Below are 16988 nucleotides of genomic sequence, written 5' to 3' on the forward strand. Positions count from 1 at the left end.
AATTTAAACAGCAAAAATGCTTCGTTGGATATGTGGGCACACGAGAATTGACAGATTATGAACGAAGATATTCAAGGTAAATTAGGGGTAGCTGAAATTGAAGATAAGAGAAAACCGGTTAAAGTGGTTTGGACATGTGAAACGAAGATCTACAGACACTCTGGTTCGAAGATGTAATTACAAGACAGAGACTCAAGACCAAAGAGATAAAGGAAGACTTCGAAAGAGACTAAGAAAAAACTTGAACTACTTAGATCTAACAAAAGACACGGCACAAAATCGACCACAGTTACGTTTTAAGATTCCTACAGCTGACCACATTTAATGGAATAATGCTTTGTTGTTGTTGAAAAAATAAAGAACAAAAAAACACCAAAATAGTGTCATTTACAGAAAAATGAACGGGGCTAAGTTGAAAAAGAAAAAAACACCAGAAAGGAGGAGTTTCTAAACTCTATTTCCTACCATTTTCGCTAACTGTAATCGTCCAGGATCCTCTGAGTGTTTCCTCAGGTGGTGCATCGTGAATTAGCGGTTCTTTGTCAACTGCTTGATTCCGATTAACCGGTTTCCCTCCTATTCTCTGCTGCTGCAACACTAGCACAGAAAGTGAGCACTGGAAGTCCGGGGAAGCAAGCATATCCCCGATGATTCCGAGCTCCGGGCACTCACTCCACTCACCGAGCCCCGAAAGAAGCGGGGAGTCCTGGTGGTGCATGCCTACCAACATCAAATCAAAACAGTCCACCATTGATTTGATAACAGCAGACAATCTTGCTCCGTCTCTTACCACCTCTTCCACCACAACAAACCGCTCATTGTCTGCATTAGCTAGCCGGTATTCCTCAACCAGGTCACTTTCCCGCTTCCGGTCTTTGCTGTTTTCATCACCAAAGAGGAGGAACCGGGCAACTGTTAAGTCCACGCTCGGATGTCTTGCCATGCGAGCGCCATAGGCTAGTGCCTCTGCATCGTCTGCACCACCAATGAAGATCACAGCAACATGGAATGTATACTGGCTGGTTAGAACTGATACCGACCCTCCTAGCAGTCCCCGATCAACGAGAATTCCAACAGAGCAAGGCGCCATTTCGATGACGTTCAGGTTCATGGACTGGAGAGCTCGGTTCACCGTCCCAATGTTGCCATCTACTGCCCATTGCTTGTGAAACGGCAGGATCACCAGGTTAACCCTCTTCTCCATTGCTACGCGGCAAACGTCATCATGCATTGTTATATACTGTGAGATGGAAGTGAATGCTTGGAGGGAGGCACGCCCTTGGCTATGCTGCTCGTACTGCCTCAGCGCTTTGACGATATGGCAGGACATGGCTGTGTTGTTGTTAAAGTTGTCACGGGGTTGGTGTGCCACAAGAATAGGGTTGGTTTGCCCCACAAGCTCGGTGAGGACGAGGCCTATGACTGCAACAGGGTTCGCTTCTGTAGCATTTGTTACTTCCAGGACGTTTATGAGAGTGGGAACACTGTCCTGGTTGTGAATACAGGCCAGGATTCGGAGCTCTGACTCGCGCTTCAAATGCTGGATGGTACTTCTTTTCAGTGCTGCGTATTTCTTTGAAGGATCATAAAAGAACTTTACCAAAGGTGTTACAATTGCTGTCATCACTATCACTGAGAACACAGACAGCGCGAATTCTTGATCAGTCAGAACCTGTAAAGGATTTATCATATCATCCCAGGTGAGCATCGTACTGAAAACAATTAGCGAAAAGGAGAGTTTAAATTAGCGATTGTGATTCAAACCTTGCCTTGCTTCCAAATGTTGTACATAACAAGCTCAGTGATGCCTTTGGCGTTAAGGACGATGCCGAGCACAAAAGCGTCATGCGTAGGCACATCAAAATAGGTGGCCGGTAACATTACTGCTCCTACCTTTACCAGGGCAGAAAAGAGAACGACAACCCCCATAATCCATGTAGACCGAGGATTAACCCTGAAGATGTTCGTCCTCAGCCCGCTATTGGCAAGGTAGCTTGGGTAGAACAATCCTGTAGCCAAAATTTCCAACTTCATCACCAATGCAGATCCCAAAGGCGGTCCTGCAGGCACGACGTACCCAAGCACTAGAGGTCCCAGCAAGTAATGCTGGCTTATGAGCTCACTGAGAAATCCACACACAAGAACAAACACGAAAATGGTAATGGTATACGACTCCTTGACAGATTTCCCTTCCTCTATACGGTTGAGCATCCATAGAATTGCTGGCCTGAACAAGTATATAATCGAAAGAATAAAAGCTAACAATGTTATTATTTCCAAGGCTGGAACTAACGCAGTTTTCGTCTTGTTACCCAAAATCGCCATGGCCACTCCAACCATACTGATGCCCATAACATCGGAAAACATTGTTACAGAGAGGGCCAGGCGGCCAAGGTCCGTGTTCATTAGCCTGAGCTCAGTTAGTAAACAACCAACCACAGGGGAACTCGATATAACCTGTGATGCAGTTATAGTTGGGAGAGCCGACCTAAGGGTCTCGTCCATCGCGACATATTTTCTCATCATCATGGTTAGGCATAAGGGGAGTGCCAAGGTGAAGAAGAACATCGAAAGTGCAATGGAAACTGCTCTTCGTTCAGGCCTTATCGTTCTGCCTGCATTCAGCTTCACTCCCGTTGAAAAAAGGAAGAACATGAGGCCGAATGTTGCAATTGTTTCAAACACATTAGCGCTTTTTATCGGGAAGATGGTGTCTGCGATTTGCTTTTTGTGTCCCAGAAGTGATGGGCCGAATATTACACCGCCCTGAACAGAATTTCGATTTGTTAGATACACACAGAACGGAAAAGCATGGTGAATTAATTCTTGTACAAATGGTGTCCAAATGTGTACAAGTTCTGTTAATGCAGAGATTGAAATCGTACAAACATCTGAGAAACGAGGGTGGACTGTCCCAGGGGTTTGAAGCAGAGATTGATCAACTGGGAAACAAGGGTGATGATGGATAACTGCACCAGAAGAAGAGATGTGGAGGAAGCGAGAGGGTTCTCGTGGCGAAATAGTCCGCGGGAAGTAATGCTGCTGTGCGGATTTTGGCACACCAAAGTCACATTGTCTATGGCCTGCTCGATGTCTCCAACCAATGCATTCATTTCTAAGCCCATCTCAGCTGCCTCTACTTTTGCTTGCACCTCAAGGAAGAAGAAGAACGAAAGAGAAGAAACCGAAAAACGAAGAACGACGAAGAATTGGATGCAAACACAAGAATTACACACACACACACAAAACACAGAGAGTCCGAGAGAGGAATGTGAGGTGAAGCTGATATTTTGGGAATGAACATTTTTGACGGGTGAGCTATATCCTACAAAGTACAAAATAGATAATCTAAATTCGATCCTTGAGAAAACTGCGGGTGTTTATATCATAATTATTATTAATTAAACAAAATATAAGGTAATTAGTAACTACTAATCCAACCTGAGTTTGATTGAAATGTTCCAAATGTTCCTGTAAGTTCTTGCTCTCGTAGGACTATTTGTGTCTCTATGTATTAGGATCCTGATTCATGAATCTCTCGGTTCGAGAAATAAAAATAAGAGGATCAAACCACTTCTTCTGACTCTTGTTCAAATTTAATAAATGTTGGTTGATTGTATGTCGGACACGATGAGCATAAACACCATATGTAATTTCTTTTCTGATGGACTGAATGTCTTTCATAAAGAATCGAAGGAATACGCGACGAATTTTTCCGGAAAATCCCCAACGAAAAATACACTCTATGCCCTCTTCTATATTTCCCTCTCTACAGTTTGAGCTCATTTTTTTTAACATTCCACAATGCTCGTGCCCACCCGGCACAAGATTTAGCGACCACAGTTTGAAAAACAACTTACATAGCACAAATATGCTACCACTGTGACGACCCGTGACAACAATACAATGTCATATGAGGATAAAATGCAATATGAAGAGAACATTGCATGTCACATTATATTATTGCTTTGGGACAAAATTTCAACCGGTCGTATATATTTTTACTTTTTGATGATTTATTATGGTTGATATTAGAATCATATTGGAGAATTTTTTTAGAATGAATCGGGATCATGGCTCGAATCTTTAGCTAAAAACACAATGACTACAAATAAGTATCGAACGGTTAAGAATCATGACATGAACGATTCATTATAGGGTTCTCCCATAAGACCGACGTGGCTTCCACGTGGCATAAAATAAACAAAAAAACAATGGGCCAGAATCTCGAGCCATATCTCAAAAAAAAAAATAGAAATTTCTAAGCCTGTGGGCAAAGTTAGCGGTTTTGGATTGGGAAGTAAAATTGTGGGCCAATTTTATAATTTTTGTCGCCATTAACACCAAAAAGTCAGTGACCGACCACTCTTTTCTGCGGCCTTTCAATTAATTAATTTATTATTATTTATCCCAAAAAAAATAATAATAATAATAATTAATCGTCTGCATTTCCCTTCCTCATTAATTTGGCTATTTATAGTAAGTTATTTTCCACTCTTATCCTTATCCGCTGATTCATCACCTTCAACCCTTCTACTTCTGCAGGCGTTCTCTCACCCTCGCTCTCTTGGTTGCGACGTCGTTTCGAGATTTACAGCATCAAGCAACTACCAGACCGGCGATGGACGTCATTTCCAGGACCACGACGATGTCGTCGAATCTGAATCCCAACGCTCCGATGTTCGTGCCGCTGGCGTATCGGACGGTGGAGGACTTCTCCGCCGAGTGGTGGGCCCTGGTCCAGTCCTCCCCTTGGTTCCAAGACTACTGGCTCCAGGAGCGCTTCCAAGATCCCCAAAACGACCCCTCATTTTCCGATATTCACGATCCTGCCCTCCTCTCCGATGTCGACGCCCTCTTCGACGACGTTGAGAACATCCATTACTCCCCCAGCACTCAGAGTAAGCATTTCTAACTATAAGTGCTTCTAGATCGCAGAAACACTTTTTAGAGAAGCGCTTGTGCTTTCCTAGTAAGCAATCCAAGTGTTTTTCGTGGAAATTTTAACATCAATGTCAATATTTTTCTAACAAAAGCACTTCTAGCAAAAGCAGCGGAAGTTCTTTCTGCAGAAGCAGTCCCCAACGAGTCTTTTCCCTTTGAATCTGAGTCAACTCGCTCGAGTTTACGATCTGAGTCGCTAATTTTGAAATGTTTGTGGTGTGCAGCGGCGGAGGAGGAAGAGAAGGACTTGAACAAAGAGCTGGTTTCGTTGGGATTGCTGAAATGGCGGAAGGGCCGACCCGTGGCGGAGGCGCCGAGGTACATCCAAAAGGCGCCGAAGATTGTGAACGTGAAAGTGAGTCCCAGGGCGATTCAGCAGCCGAGGTAGACCGAGCCGGGCGGCGCTGGATGACCGAGTTCGAAGTAGTGTTTCTTTGTAGATAAGCATGTATCTAGCTTTCAGTGTTTATTCCATGTAACTGTGTTCTACCGTTCGTACTTGCTTTGATCAATAAAGTAAATCTAATTTGCGACATAAATTTGATTATTTTGCTAAGCAAAGTAAGCAACTAATTTTGTTACGGTATTTCTCTTTACTTGTTAGAGGTTTTAAGTTTCATTCTCGTCGAAAGTGATCATTTCTATTTTAACAGAAACTAAATTACAAAAATGAAGGTAAGTTTCATTCTCGTCGAAAGTGATCATTTCTATTTTAACAGAAACTAAATTACAAAAATGAAGGTTGTGTGAAGAGTTCAGAAGGGATTGACCACTCTCACCCGAGTTAGGGTACTACTCACAACTTCAAGCATAAAAGACTTACGCATAGCATATAATTGCCAGCTACCGTTAGAATGAATTTATGTAGGATTTACAACTCGCGCACCAATGAAAACTGCTGGTAGTGGGTACCGAATTGTCATTGGGAGTTGACTACAAACACGTCCTTACCAACTGAACTAACTCTCGTTGAAGATCGAGTCTCCATTAACCGTTCGTACATTGTTTGCGTAGTTTAAGGAGTAAAATTCTCTTCTTTCTTTTTCTCATTCCCTTCTCTTCTCTCCTCTCCTACATTGTTTTTTGTTTTATTGTTTTTATTAAAAAAATCAATATAAGATATTGACGTGATTTAACCGTAACCGTTCAAATAGGAAGTGAGAGAATGGGAGAGAGATTAAAAGGGAAGAGAATCTTTCTCCGTAGTTTAAAGGATGAAAGTAAAATGAATTACCTTCAATCTTCTTGATGGCCTTCAAGACTTTCTTGATGCATTATTCACAGTACAATCCCACCTTCAATTCCACAACCTAAGAAGAACGAAAAATTGGCTCCATTAGTTTCAATAAAAATAAAAAGTAAACAATTTTCAGTCATTTGAGATGGATCTTACTCACATTTCCCATTCAATTTTGATGGGAAACAATACGTGTTAGTATACTACGCTATCCGAGCATATTTTTTTGTGTCTATAAAACTCGTGCATATCATCTCTTGCTCGTTGTAAACACAATCAGCCCAAACTCAAAAATTCTCTTTGCGTGTCTTGAGCGGATATGTTATTGTGACATAGCTGCTCACACCAAAGGAATGGATCCACTTCTTCTTCTTCTTCCCCAAATGGTGTCTGATAGTGTAAAATGCAAAGTTTAAATCATATGTCACCGTGTGAGCTCGAATCTAAAAAACTTCACAAATGCAATCAACTGGTATCGTTTCAACACATTCACATTTGGACGGCCATTTCTTAACACAACTCTCTCTCTCATGTGCCTGCCTGATTTTATCATTTATGGCGTTGCCAAATTACACACCTCTTTGCTTTGAATTGCAAACAGTTTTAGATTTAACCAATTTGGTTAAGAAAAAGAGAAAATTGTAGCAATCGTCTATTAATTTTAACCCAATTGGAACGTTGGTCTCTCAAATAAAATTTGTAAAGATTGATCATTTAACTCAGTAAAATGTGCAGCTATAGTCATTTTAGTAAACTCTGTCTAAAATCTCGTCAAAGTGAGTCATGGTGGAAAAATCATTGGTACAGTTGGGTTAAAATTGAGAAACCATTGCTAAAATTTTCTAATTTTTGTTTTTCATATTTGCCTATTGATTCAGTTTCATGTGAGTGGCACGTGACTCATTTTGATAAAAGTTTGATGGAGTGACGAAAATGACCATAATTAAAAGACCATCACTGCTCCAATTTAGTTAAAATTGATTAACCATTACTACAATTTCTTCGAAGAAAAACACTGATTTGAGTTACCTATAAAACTGATAAACCCAAAACAAAAAAAAAAAAAAAAAACTGATAAACTCCAACACGCCACGTGTCCATCTATTAAATGATTGGTTGCTTCCTCTCTGCCTTTTCATTGCAATTTACTGTTTTGCTTTACCAAAATTCAACCAGAACCCAATTATTTATAATCTCCTTTTTTTTTCACCCTCGAAAGTCTTTCGCTTTTCTTCCTTCTTCAGCTTCTGGGTCAAATTCTCTTGCAACTCTGAGTCTCTGGGGGCTCAGACTGCTGGGAGTATTGAGAAATGGGGTTGTTGGGAAGCTTCATAAGGTTCCTGTTGGGGCAATGGTGCAAATCCACCACCACCGGAGGGGACTACTCTGAATCACTTGGCCCTCACGGCGTGTCCGCCGCCACTGTCGGCGTTTCGGCTCTTGCCCAAGACCTCTACAACTTCGAGATCACCTCTCAGGTAACCTTTCTACCACTAATTGAACCATTTAATCACCTTTTTTTAAGGTAAAAGCTTAATCTGAGTAAATGGATGATGATTTTGGGTGTTTACCTTTCTGGGTTTTGTTAATTTTGATCGCATTCTCTTAAAGTCAACTTCTTTTTTCTTCTCAATTTTGTATGATTGCGATTTTTAAGGTCCCAGAAGGGCTCGCTCAGCATGTGGTCTCGTCCAGGAAGGCTCAAGCTAACTGGTAATTAGCAATTGATTAGCAGTGTAATCTCATTAAGGGGAAAAAAGGTCTAGACATTGGAGAAATTATATCCATAGTTTACTGAACTTGATTTTGTTCAAATTTCCTAACTGTGTAAAGGTATAGAAAACTAGTTGTCGCATGGAGGGAAGCCAAACCGCCACCAAGAACACCCGAAGAAGCGGCTAGGCTTGTTATACAAACCCTGAAACAACACCAAAGGCCGGATGTTGAGGTACATTGCCACAAAATTCCGACTGTTACATGTTTCTCACAACTGTGATGAAATATAGTAACGTATAAATTCTTCTGTGATTGTTTGTCTTTAGGGTTTATTGGCTTTCTACGGCCTTCCTCTTCCACATACTCTGGTCAGTCTTTCTGCTGAGGTCCCAACTTCGTTGCCTCAAGGAGTAAAGTACGAGTTCCGGACGCTGCCGGTAATACAAACTTTTTGCTCTCAAAGTACTTCTTTTCAGTTTTCACCACTGCCAAGTGCCTGCAAACTAGTTCTGAGTTTTGATGGGTGAATCATTTTGGATAAAACCAGGTTGATGGAAAAGCGATTCAAGATGGCGATTCGATGACAGTCTACGTCAGCACAGAGGATCCCAGGGAGTCGTCCTTTGTTCCGATCGATGTGCAAAGAGCTGCCATTCAAAGATCGAAAGCTCGCGCCGTGAGGGACTATACAAAGGCAGATGCACTTAATCAGAAAATCAAAGATGCTGGATACGGGTTGGATATTCATATGCCACTTGCATAAATTCTGGATGATTAATCATTGTGAACACAGAAAAGGTTTCTAATTGCGTTTTTCCTCTCCATTCAGGGTACTGAATATTCAAAACGAGGAGATCCTTGCCCGAAAGTATAGGATCCGTCTGAGGTAAAATCATCTGCTTTTATGATTTCTACTAGCTGCAACATATATTCTACCAGGTGAAAGTTAATCAATTCTAAGAGAAAACAGGGGTATAGATGCACCCGAGGGTGAAATGCCCTATGGAGAAGAAGCCAAACAGGAGCTGGTTAAGCTTATTCAGGGCAAGCGTTTGAGGGTTCTTATCTATGGGGAAGATCGTTACGGGCGCTGTGTAGGTGACGTATACTGCAACGACATATTTGTACAGGTATTATATGGCAGCCAACGTTAATATCTGTCTTGTATATAATACCAATAAGTCTTGATATCCGTTTACAATCTCATCCAGGAAGTAATGCTCAAGAAGGGGTGTGCATGGCATTACGCAGCCTACGACCAACGCCCAGAATTTGCAACAGTGAGTAAAATCATACTGCTAATTATGTATCTTATTTGATGAAGTGTAATTAGTACAGAGTAAAACAGCACAATTCTAGCAAGTTGGAAAGTTAATTATTTTCAACATTTCGACTCATGTATCTACATTTGATTTTCACATGTATCAATCATAATAGTGGGAAAAAAAGGCTCGGGCGAAGCGAGTTGGGTTGTGGGCTTCATCAAACCCTGAGAAGCCATGGGATTGGAGAAGGGATCGGCGTGAAGGCAAATGATGTACTATCGAGATGTATCTGTCTCTCGGATGTACAAACATTGTTTCTTTTGTAATGTTAGTGCTATTCTCTATTAGCTATATGCAGTACTCTAGAAAAACATCAGAAATCAAGTTACGAGGATCATCCAACCGCAAACTAGGGTCACCAATGTTAAGAACAAACCGGACTGGGAGATGAGCCCTCCATTGGTGACCCACGCTTGGCGAAGATGGTTGATAAGAGTTAATTTGTTTTAGCTCATAACTTAGACGATGGTGAATTAGAAAGTAAACACTCATTTGTTTTAGCTTGCTGTTATAAACACTAAGCTCATATGTTAATCCAAGACAGGTAAAACAGTCATCAACTATCAAAACTTATCTCAAAGAACAAAAACAGAATTAAAGAGCAGAGGAAGGTTCTGAAGCTCGGTAGAGAACGAAGAGACAGTAAATACGAACCCTTCCATTACTAAGCAATGCAAGAAGATCGCATCGAAAACTAAACTGCAAAGTGTCTCCAATAACAGTGGGAATGGAAGAAAATTAATCAAACCCAGAAGTGAACTCAAAATTGAGAAAGAACATTTGGCCTTACTTCGTGTCGTCTTGCAATTCATCCGAGTTAGAATCACTTGCGTTGTAACCTAATCGAGACCACCACGGAAACAATTAAAACATATAAGGTCACTACCAAAACGGTGTCCAAACACTGAAAGACAGACGGGGGAGAGATGGTACCTGGAGGCTTATCGCTCACTTTCCAAACCGAAGCTCTACTTTTCGAAGCTTTATTCATCCAAGCATGTCCCTGATTACGTGCACAACTCACAAGTTCAGACAGCGGAAACAACTGCAAGATTAACCAGTCTCTTTTGACACAAAAACAGAAGGCGAAAACAAGCCAGCGTTAGCGTCCTAACGCGGCACGAAGAACACATTCATGAATCCTTTCGTCATTCATAGCAATGCCAATGACACCAGGGAATAACGGAACCATACATTTCTGATTTGGAGTTTCGTGAACTGAGGCAACAGTACAACAACAAAACATTTTCCCACTGAATAGGATCGGCTGTACGAATCCTGGAACGTCATTGCCCGGTTTTGTGCCACGAAACTAAGGCAATAGCATTTACCAATAACTGACAGTTAACTCAATCCTAACTGACAGTTTTTCCAGTGCCCACATTAAAGATTAAGTTAAAATTTAAGAAAAAAATTCAGTAAATTTAAGAAATTAAATTATAAAATGTAGAACAAAATTGCAAATTTAACAGACAAAAAAAAAAAAGATAGTGCAAGGACCTTTTTGGGGTCTTTGGGAACACCATAGCCGCTGCAATACATCTGACCCACCAACACCTGCATGGAGCTATCCCCCGCCTTTGCCTCCTTGAGCGTGTCCTGAAACCACCGCCGCACGCAGTCCGACACCACCCGGGCCAGAGGAACCCGGTTCTGCCCCTCGGATCTCTCCATCCTCAGCTTCACCCGCTCCGGGTCGACCGGTTTCGGCTGCGGGGACGAAATTCGAACTTGGGACACTTGCTTTGCGCGCCTGGGCCGCGGGAGCTTGTCGGCAGCGATAATTCGGGTCAAATCTTGGAACCGGGTCGGCCAAGGTAGTGCCTTTCCCATCAATGAAATCAATCAAAGTAAGTAATTTTCTTTTGGGTTTAATGGGTTTGATTTCTTATTGCGATTTCATAGGTGGGGATCTGAAACTCCTACACACTTTCAGATTTGGCAGATTGTTTAGTGTTTGCATGTTTTTTTTTTTTTTTTTTGAGTGAGTTGTCTGATTATTATTATTATTTTTTCCGACCTTTTCCTCTTTTTTTTTCTAATAATAATTTCATAAATAAAAGTTCTGGGCTTCTTATGAACTATATTTGGGCTTTGATGATCCTAATCTGGCCTCACTTACAACACGTGTCCAAATTTTTTATTATACTCTTAGCGCTATCTACATTTCACACCATTTAAGTTTTGCGATAATTTTTAAACTGGGTCATTGAGATTTTCTATTTGATCATATTTCGTTATAAAGTTATGAACCCTTTCAATGTATCTTTCAAGTTGTTAGACCGTCTGATCATTTCTTAAATTGATGACGTGATGAGTGTGAGATTCGTTTATTGGTTAACATTGAAGTTACATTTGCATCACATGAACAAAAAAGACAATACTCATCATACAGCTTTAGCTTCTCCTAAATCCAAAAACGACAACCAATTGAGCACACTCTAGTCTAAATTGTGTAGGTGTGTGTTATACACCAGCTCATAAACAATTCTTGCATATAAACGTTATTTATCTAACGAAGGATTTGTGAGGATGTGAAGGTAAAAGAGTTCTACATTAGTGAAAGGAAAAACCTTGCAAATGCTGATAAGAGGTTGTGCTATTCCCTATATTGCTAATTGATTTTATGGTAGAACCTCAACTTTATTCATGGTATCAAAGCATGTTGGCCCACGTGTGAAGCCCAACGGCCTCACGTGCTACACGTCGCCCAAATCATGTTGTCCACATGTTTGGCTTGAAAATTCGTCACACGTGAGGGGACATGTGAGAATATGAAGGTAAAAGAGTCTCACCTTGATGAAAGGAGAAACATTGCAAGTGTTTATAAAATGTTGTGTTACTTACTATATTGTCAATCAGTTTTATGATGGAACCTCAACTTTTTTTAAAATTACATGTTAATAAATGAAGTATATAAACTAATACAATTTCAAAATCTCATTTTGAGACCCACCTCAATTTAAATTGATAATTGTAGATTGCTGTTCAAACTTAAAATCTCTTCCGATTTTGAAAAATGACCACAAACAGTGTTGTCAAATCTCTTTTTTGACCCAAGGAAATGACTTGGCCATGCTTTGGACATCAAGGATGTGAACCTGTCGATAATCTGATATGGATAGAATTAGAGGGTGACATTTTCAATAACCTTTTGTTTTGTATATGCAGCTAAAACTAAATCATAGCCCTTGGTGAGAATCCGCCAAAACGCCCCATTCCATCCATGAAAACTGACTGCATTCCAAAATCTGGACATCCATAGCAGTCCCCATCTATTTGGATCGAGCTTATTGGCTGCACTGTTCCTAACTTGACAATTTAGCAAAAGACCACTGTGGGCAAATGTATAGTGAAAGTGCATGTACAATTGGCTTTTAACCACGTGGTCATGGGATTGACTTCCACAGACAGCGCTAAATGTTAATGAACAAAATCGGGTCGATCTTGGAACAATGTAGACTGTAAATCACACATACCCATGAACACAACGATGTATCGTGCTTCACTTCAAGTTGGGATTACGTCCATATTGATGTAAATCCGGTTTTTACTATGTAAAATGAGAGTTACATTGTACATTGAGGCTTGTTGTTAGAGACGCTAAGGTTTTCCTCCTTTAAAATGAAGGTGAAGGATCCTTTTAGAGGGAGATTATATTCACACACTCCAAATTACTTATCCCACACCTTTTTTTATTTTTTAATATTTTTCTATCAAGTGTTAGTGGTGTGTAGAAAATATTAAAATTTTAAAAAAGTGTGGAAGAAGTGATTTAGGGTGTGTGAATATAATGTCTCTTTATAAAATAAGAGTTTCCTCCCCTCTTACATACATCATAAGTTAAGTAACGAGACCCAAACATTGAGGCCCAATCTACGATACAACAAAATTAAATTAATTCCAACATTCCAATTTTATTTGCATCCTAATCGTAATCCTAAACGACTAAACCCCATGTCCGAATCAAGATACACTTAGTTGCTTATATTCTTCTTGAAAAAACGTAACTAAGCTTCTATCTTTTTGGTTATATATTCTTGATCAAACCAATGCTTATCTGAAGGATAATCAACCACTTGGTTTTGGCAAAATGTGAAACCAGTCAAAACTATAAAATTTAAAGCCCAATTGCCTGCCGTCTTCAATAAATTCAAGTCAAATCACACGAAAAGATTTGGTAAATGCCGTAGTGCTTGTAACCAACACAAGTTGACTGAGTAATTGAGAATGAATTTCAAGTTCGTATTTTTACATCACATCTTGCGTGGTGTATCACGCAAAGCTAGTGAAAGGAAGACTAAAATGTCTCTATAAGTTATTTCGACCACCAGCTAATTTCCTTTTTGAAGATAGAAATGTCGTAGTGCTTATATTAAGGGAAATAATTTTTATACCCTATTTTTTTCCTCATCTACGCTTTCTATGATATTTAAATTAAATGGAGCAAAAGAAGCTTGTAAGTAGTACGTTGAAACTTTCACGCGTAGAATACATGATATATACTTATATAGCCTATCAAGTTTAGTAGCTTGTACGTTAACTTCGTAATCTAACTAGTAGAATCCTAGCTCGTGAGAAGCATCGTGTTAAATTAGGTTATGAAAGAGACATGTATTAAGAGGCATACGCACATTCCACAATTAAATTAACTTAAGATCTATCCTTAACTCAAATATATAAACCGTAAAAGTGTTTGTAATTCAATTGATTAAGCGTATTATCGTTGCACCCAATGTTCTGAGTTCAGTTCTCCCCTTCCTCACTATCACTTGAATCAAAACTCAATTAATAAACTACTTGACATGAACAAGTAAAGAAATATGTGTATTGAAATTTCTTCGATACCTATTTCTAGGGAAATAGGGGTTGAAGTGTAAACTTCACAAAATATCAGATAAACATTTAAATTTCGGCTAAAATTGATATTTTTCGTCGATATTTTCGACATATTAGTTAAATGTTGACAAACTACTATATGACGCCCCTAAAGTTTCACTTTAAACGTTCAAGTTTTTTAACAAATTTCCATCATTTACATCGAAGACAACTGATTATCAAAATCTCTCAATATTTCCACAACTTTGCGTATTAATATTTTCATCAATATCGATACTGATAGTATGTGACGTGTTTGCTTATGTTCTCAAAAGTAGAAAGGTCCACAACAATTAATAACGTACAATTAGTAGATTAATTAGTGATTGACCATTTCTTATACCCCACAAAATGCGCAGCGAAATAATTGAAAAAAACAAAACATAGTGGAAAAATTGTAAAGAATAATGGAATGACGGGACCCAACTAGTGATTAATTATTGGTATATGATCAATTAGATTGCATATATGATGATCATATGATAAACGAGGAAATAGATTATCTCCGGATCCCTTTCATCAAATTTATTAAATTCATCAATTCGGGTTCTTGAAATTTGATTCAACGGCTAAAAATATGAACTATTTTTAAAAGTTATAATAATTTTAATTGTTAAATCAAATTCCAAAAACTTGAATTGGTGGATTTCGTAGATTTGATCGAAGGGATCCGTCCGATAAAATATATTTAAGATGATAATTTTTGTGTGTTTTCAAATAAATTATCGGTCAATTTCCACGATCGATCGCGTAAACAGCAAAAGTGGGAAGTAGTCTTTATCTAATAGGAGCACCGGATTATCACCATGCAATTTGCATGGCCCCTCAAACAGTCATCATTTCCTACGTAAACAAAATTTGTGGGTTCCAGGTGGAAAGTCACTAAAAATAAAACAGCCCAAACCAAACAACTTTTATTTATGGGTAAATTACAAAAAACTACCTCAACTATTAGGTCATTAACAGTTTCATATCTCGTCTTTAAAAAGTTTCAATGTCATACTTTTTCTTCGAATTTATTGCAATGTCATACCTTCTATCAGTTCCAGAGTTAAATGCTGACGTGGTATGAGACGGGGTCCATTTTTTATTAAAAATTTATTAAAAACTTTTAAAAAATTAATTAATTTAAAAAAAAAAAAACCATCAATCGTCTACCCCCTTCCCCCTTCTTCTCTTCTCCCCCATCTTCATCTTCTTCCCCCGACCCCCTGTAACACAGAAAAAAGAAGAAAAAAAAGCATAAGTTCGTCTTCCCCCCCCTCCTCCTCCTCCTCCTCCTCCTCTCTTCTCCCCATCTTCATCTTCTTCCCCCTGCAACCCAGAAGAAAAAAAAAAAAAAAAAAAAGAATTTCAGTTCGTCTTCCCTCCTCCTCCTCCTCCTCCATCTTCATCTTCTTCCCCTGACCCCCTACCTGCAACCAAAAAAAAAAACTGAAAATTAAACTTTAGCCCCTGAAACTTAAGCTTCTTTACAAAAAACCCGACATAGTCTTTTTACCTGAATAAAACCCAATGACTAGGCTCCACATAAGCAAATTCATTAATTATGTTTGCCTTTACACATTTTGCATTTTTAGATGCCTAAAATACCCCTACTTACGGTTTTAATGTATACATTTGATTCTATGCAAATTTGAAGGGAGGGATTAATGAAAAAAAATGCATTGATGTTTAAAATCATTGCATATTAATATATCATAACAAATTGTATATTATTGCTTCTGGCAAAAAAAAAGAAAAAAAAAAAGAGCACTAATGTTATACTTTCCTTAAGATTTCGTAATTGTTTTTCAAATTTGCATAAAATTAGACAATTTTAATTTAATCTTGTTATTTTCTTACCAAATGAAAATATGAAATGGCACTATAAAATTTGCTCAGTAATAATACATGCAAAATAATTTACTTATAAAATAAAACAAATGTTATTTGATTCAAAATAATTTTATCTATATTTTATATAATAATACAGGTGAATCATTGCACACATATATTAGTAGTAAAATGTGCCCAATATATATGTAATAATGCATGCAAATAATTCACCTACAAATAAAGGAAATTTGGTTAAAAATAATATATCTACTACCTTCAATTTTCCCTTTTTTTTTTTTTTTTTTTAAATTTTTTTTACTAACATAATGTACCTACAACATAATTTACCTATTGTTTATTCTTATAAAAAAAAAATAATGTATCTACTGTTTTATTTTAATGGTGATAATTTGTCTTGGTTTAGTTTTTACAAAATAATTTAGGCACTGTTAACTTGACCATAACAATGTAACTACTATTTTAATTTACCTACAAAATAAATTCTATTTGATTCAAAATTAATTTACTTATATTTTACATATAAATATAGATAAATTATTTTTAACACACATATATAATAACAAATAAAAAATGTCTAATGTATGTAATAATCTATGTAAAATAAGTTACCTACAACATAAAATATTAATTGGTTTGTTATTTTATCAAACAATATTATTTGATGCAAAATAACTAATTGTACAAAGGATTTTCTTTTTTCATACGAAAAAAATGTGCCATAATTGTTTATGAATATGGATAAATTAATATTATATATATATATATATGTTACTAATATTTATGATACAAGAAAGGTAAAATTTCCATATGGGGTTAATTGCTAATCATAATTAGGGTGAGTAATAATATTTATTGACATAATTAGGGTTTTGTGGCATAAGTTGTAAATATGTTGTAGTAATTGGTTATATATTTGTCTACATGGTATTCTATTTGAATTTTGGGTTTTATTTGAATGTTTAATATTATGTGGGTTTTTGTTTGGAAAATAGAAGTTTCAAGGGTCTTTCTCTAAAGAACCCAAAAAAAAAAAAAAACCCTAGATCCTG

The 16988-nt window shown here is 38.0% G+C and overlaps 4 protein-coding genes and 1 long non-coding RNA gene across 5 annotated transcripts; 3 read left to right on the forward strand and 2 right to left on the reverse strand.

Annotated features, from left to right (window-relative positions):
- Positions 1 to 104: 104 nt before the first annotated feature.
- On the reverse strand, positions 105 to 3236 carry LOC137733347 (cation/H(+) antiporter 15-like). The gene is made up of 3 exons (XM_068472498.2): positions 2886 to 3236; positions 1765 to 2766; positions 105 to 1672 (listed from the first exon to the last, which is right to left on the reverse strand). The coding sequence occupies exons 1-3, from the start codon at positions 3123 to 3125 to the stop codon at positions 455 to 457; spliced, it is 2460 nt and encodes an 819-aa protein (XP_068328599.2). The 5' UTR covers positions 3126 to 3236; the 3' UTR covers positions 105 to 454.
- A 1257-nt stretch (positions 3237 to 4493) lies between these two features.
- On the forward strand, positions 4494 to 5483 carry LOC137735311 (protein EARLY RESPONSIVE TO DEHYDRATION 15). The gene is made up of 2 exons (XM_068474725.2): positions 4494 to 4901; positions 5169 to 5483. Exons 1-2 carry the CDS (start codon positions 4622 to 4624, stop codon positions 5330 to 5332), a joined length of 444 nt encoding a protein of 147 aa, XP_068330826.2. The 5' UTR covers positions 4494 to 4621; the 3' UTR covers positions 5333 to 5483.
- A 1870-nt stretch (positions 5484 to 7353) lies between these two features.
- LOC137733835 (staphylococcal-like nuclease CAN2) lies at positions 7354 to 9722 on the forward strand. Its single transcript, XM_068473027.2, has 9 exons — positions 7354 to 7659; positions 7839 to 7894; positions 8015 to 8129; positions 8224 to 8334; positions 8445 to 8632; positions 8727 to 8783; positions 8868 to 9027; positions 9109 to 9177; positions 9335 to 9722. The coding sequence occupies exons 1-9, from the start codon at positions 7492 to 7494 to the stop codon at positions 9431 to 9433; spliced, it is 1023 nt and encodes a 340-aa protein (XP_068329128.2). The 5' UTR covers positions 7354 to 7491; the 3' UTR covers positions 9434 to 9722.
- Positions 9723 to 9765: 43 nt separating this feature from the next.
- LOC137733836 (uncharacterized) lies at positions 9766 to 11249 on the reverse strand. Its single transcript, XM_068473029.2, has 3 exons — positions 10723 to 11249; positions 10156 to 10225; positions 9766 to 10061 (listed from the first exon to the last, which is right to left on the reverse strand). Exons 1-3 carry the CDS (start codon positions 11053 to 11055, stop codon positions 10009 to 10011), a joined length of 456 nt encoding a protein of 151 aa, XP_068329130.2. The 5' UTR covers positions 11056 to 11249; the 3' UTR covers positions 9766 to 10008.
- On the forward strand, positions 11232 to 12868 carry LOC148695967 (uncharacterized). Its single transcript, XR_015964144.1, has 2 exons — positions 11232 to 12002; positions 12394 to 12868. It is a non-coding gene; the product is annotated as an uncharacterized LOC148695967 (long non-coding RNA).
- Positions 12869 to 16988: the final 4120 nt, after the last annotated feature.

This window comes from Pyrus communis, chromosome 7, assembly GCF_041283825.1.
Source record: "Pyrus communis isolate YQ-2024b chromosome 7, ASM4128382v1, whole genome shotgun sequence".
Taxonomy (NCBI): domain Eukaryota; kingdom Viridiplantae; phylum Streptophyta; class Magnoliopsida; order Rosales; family Rosaceae; genus Pyrus; species Pyrus communis.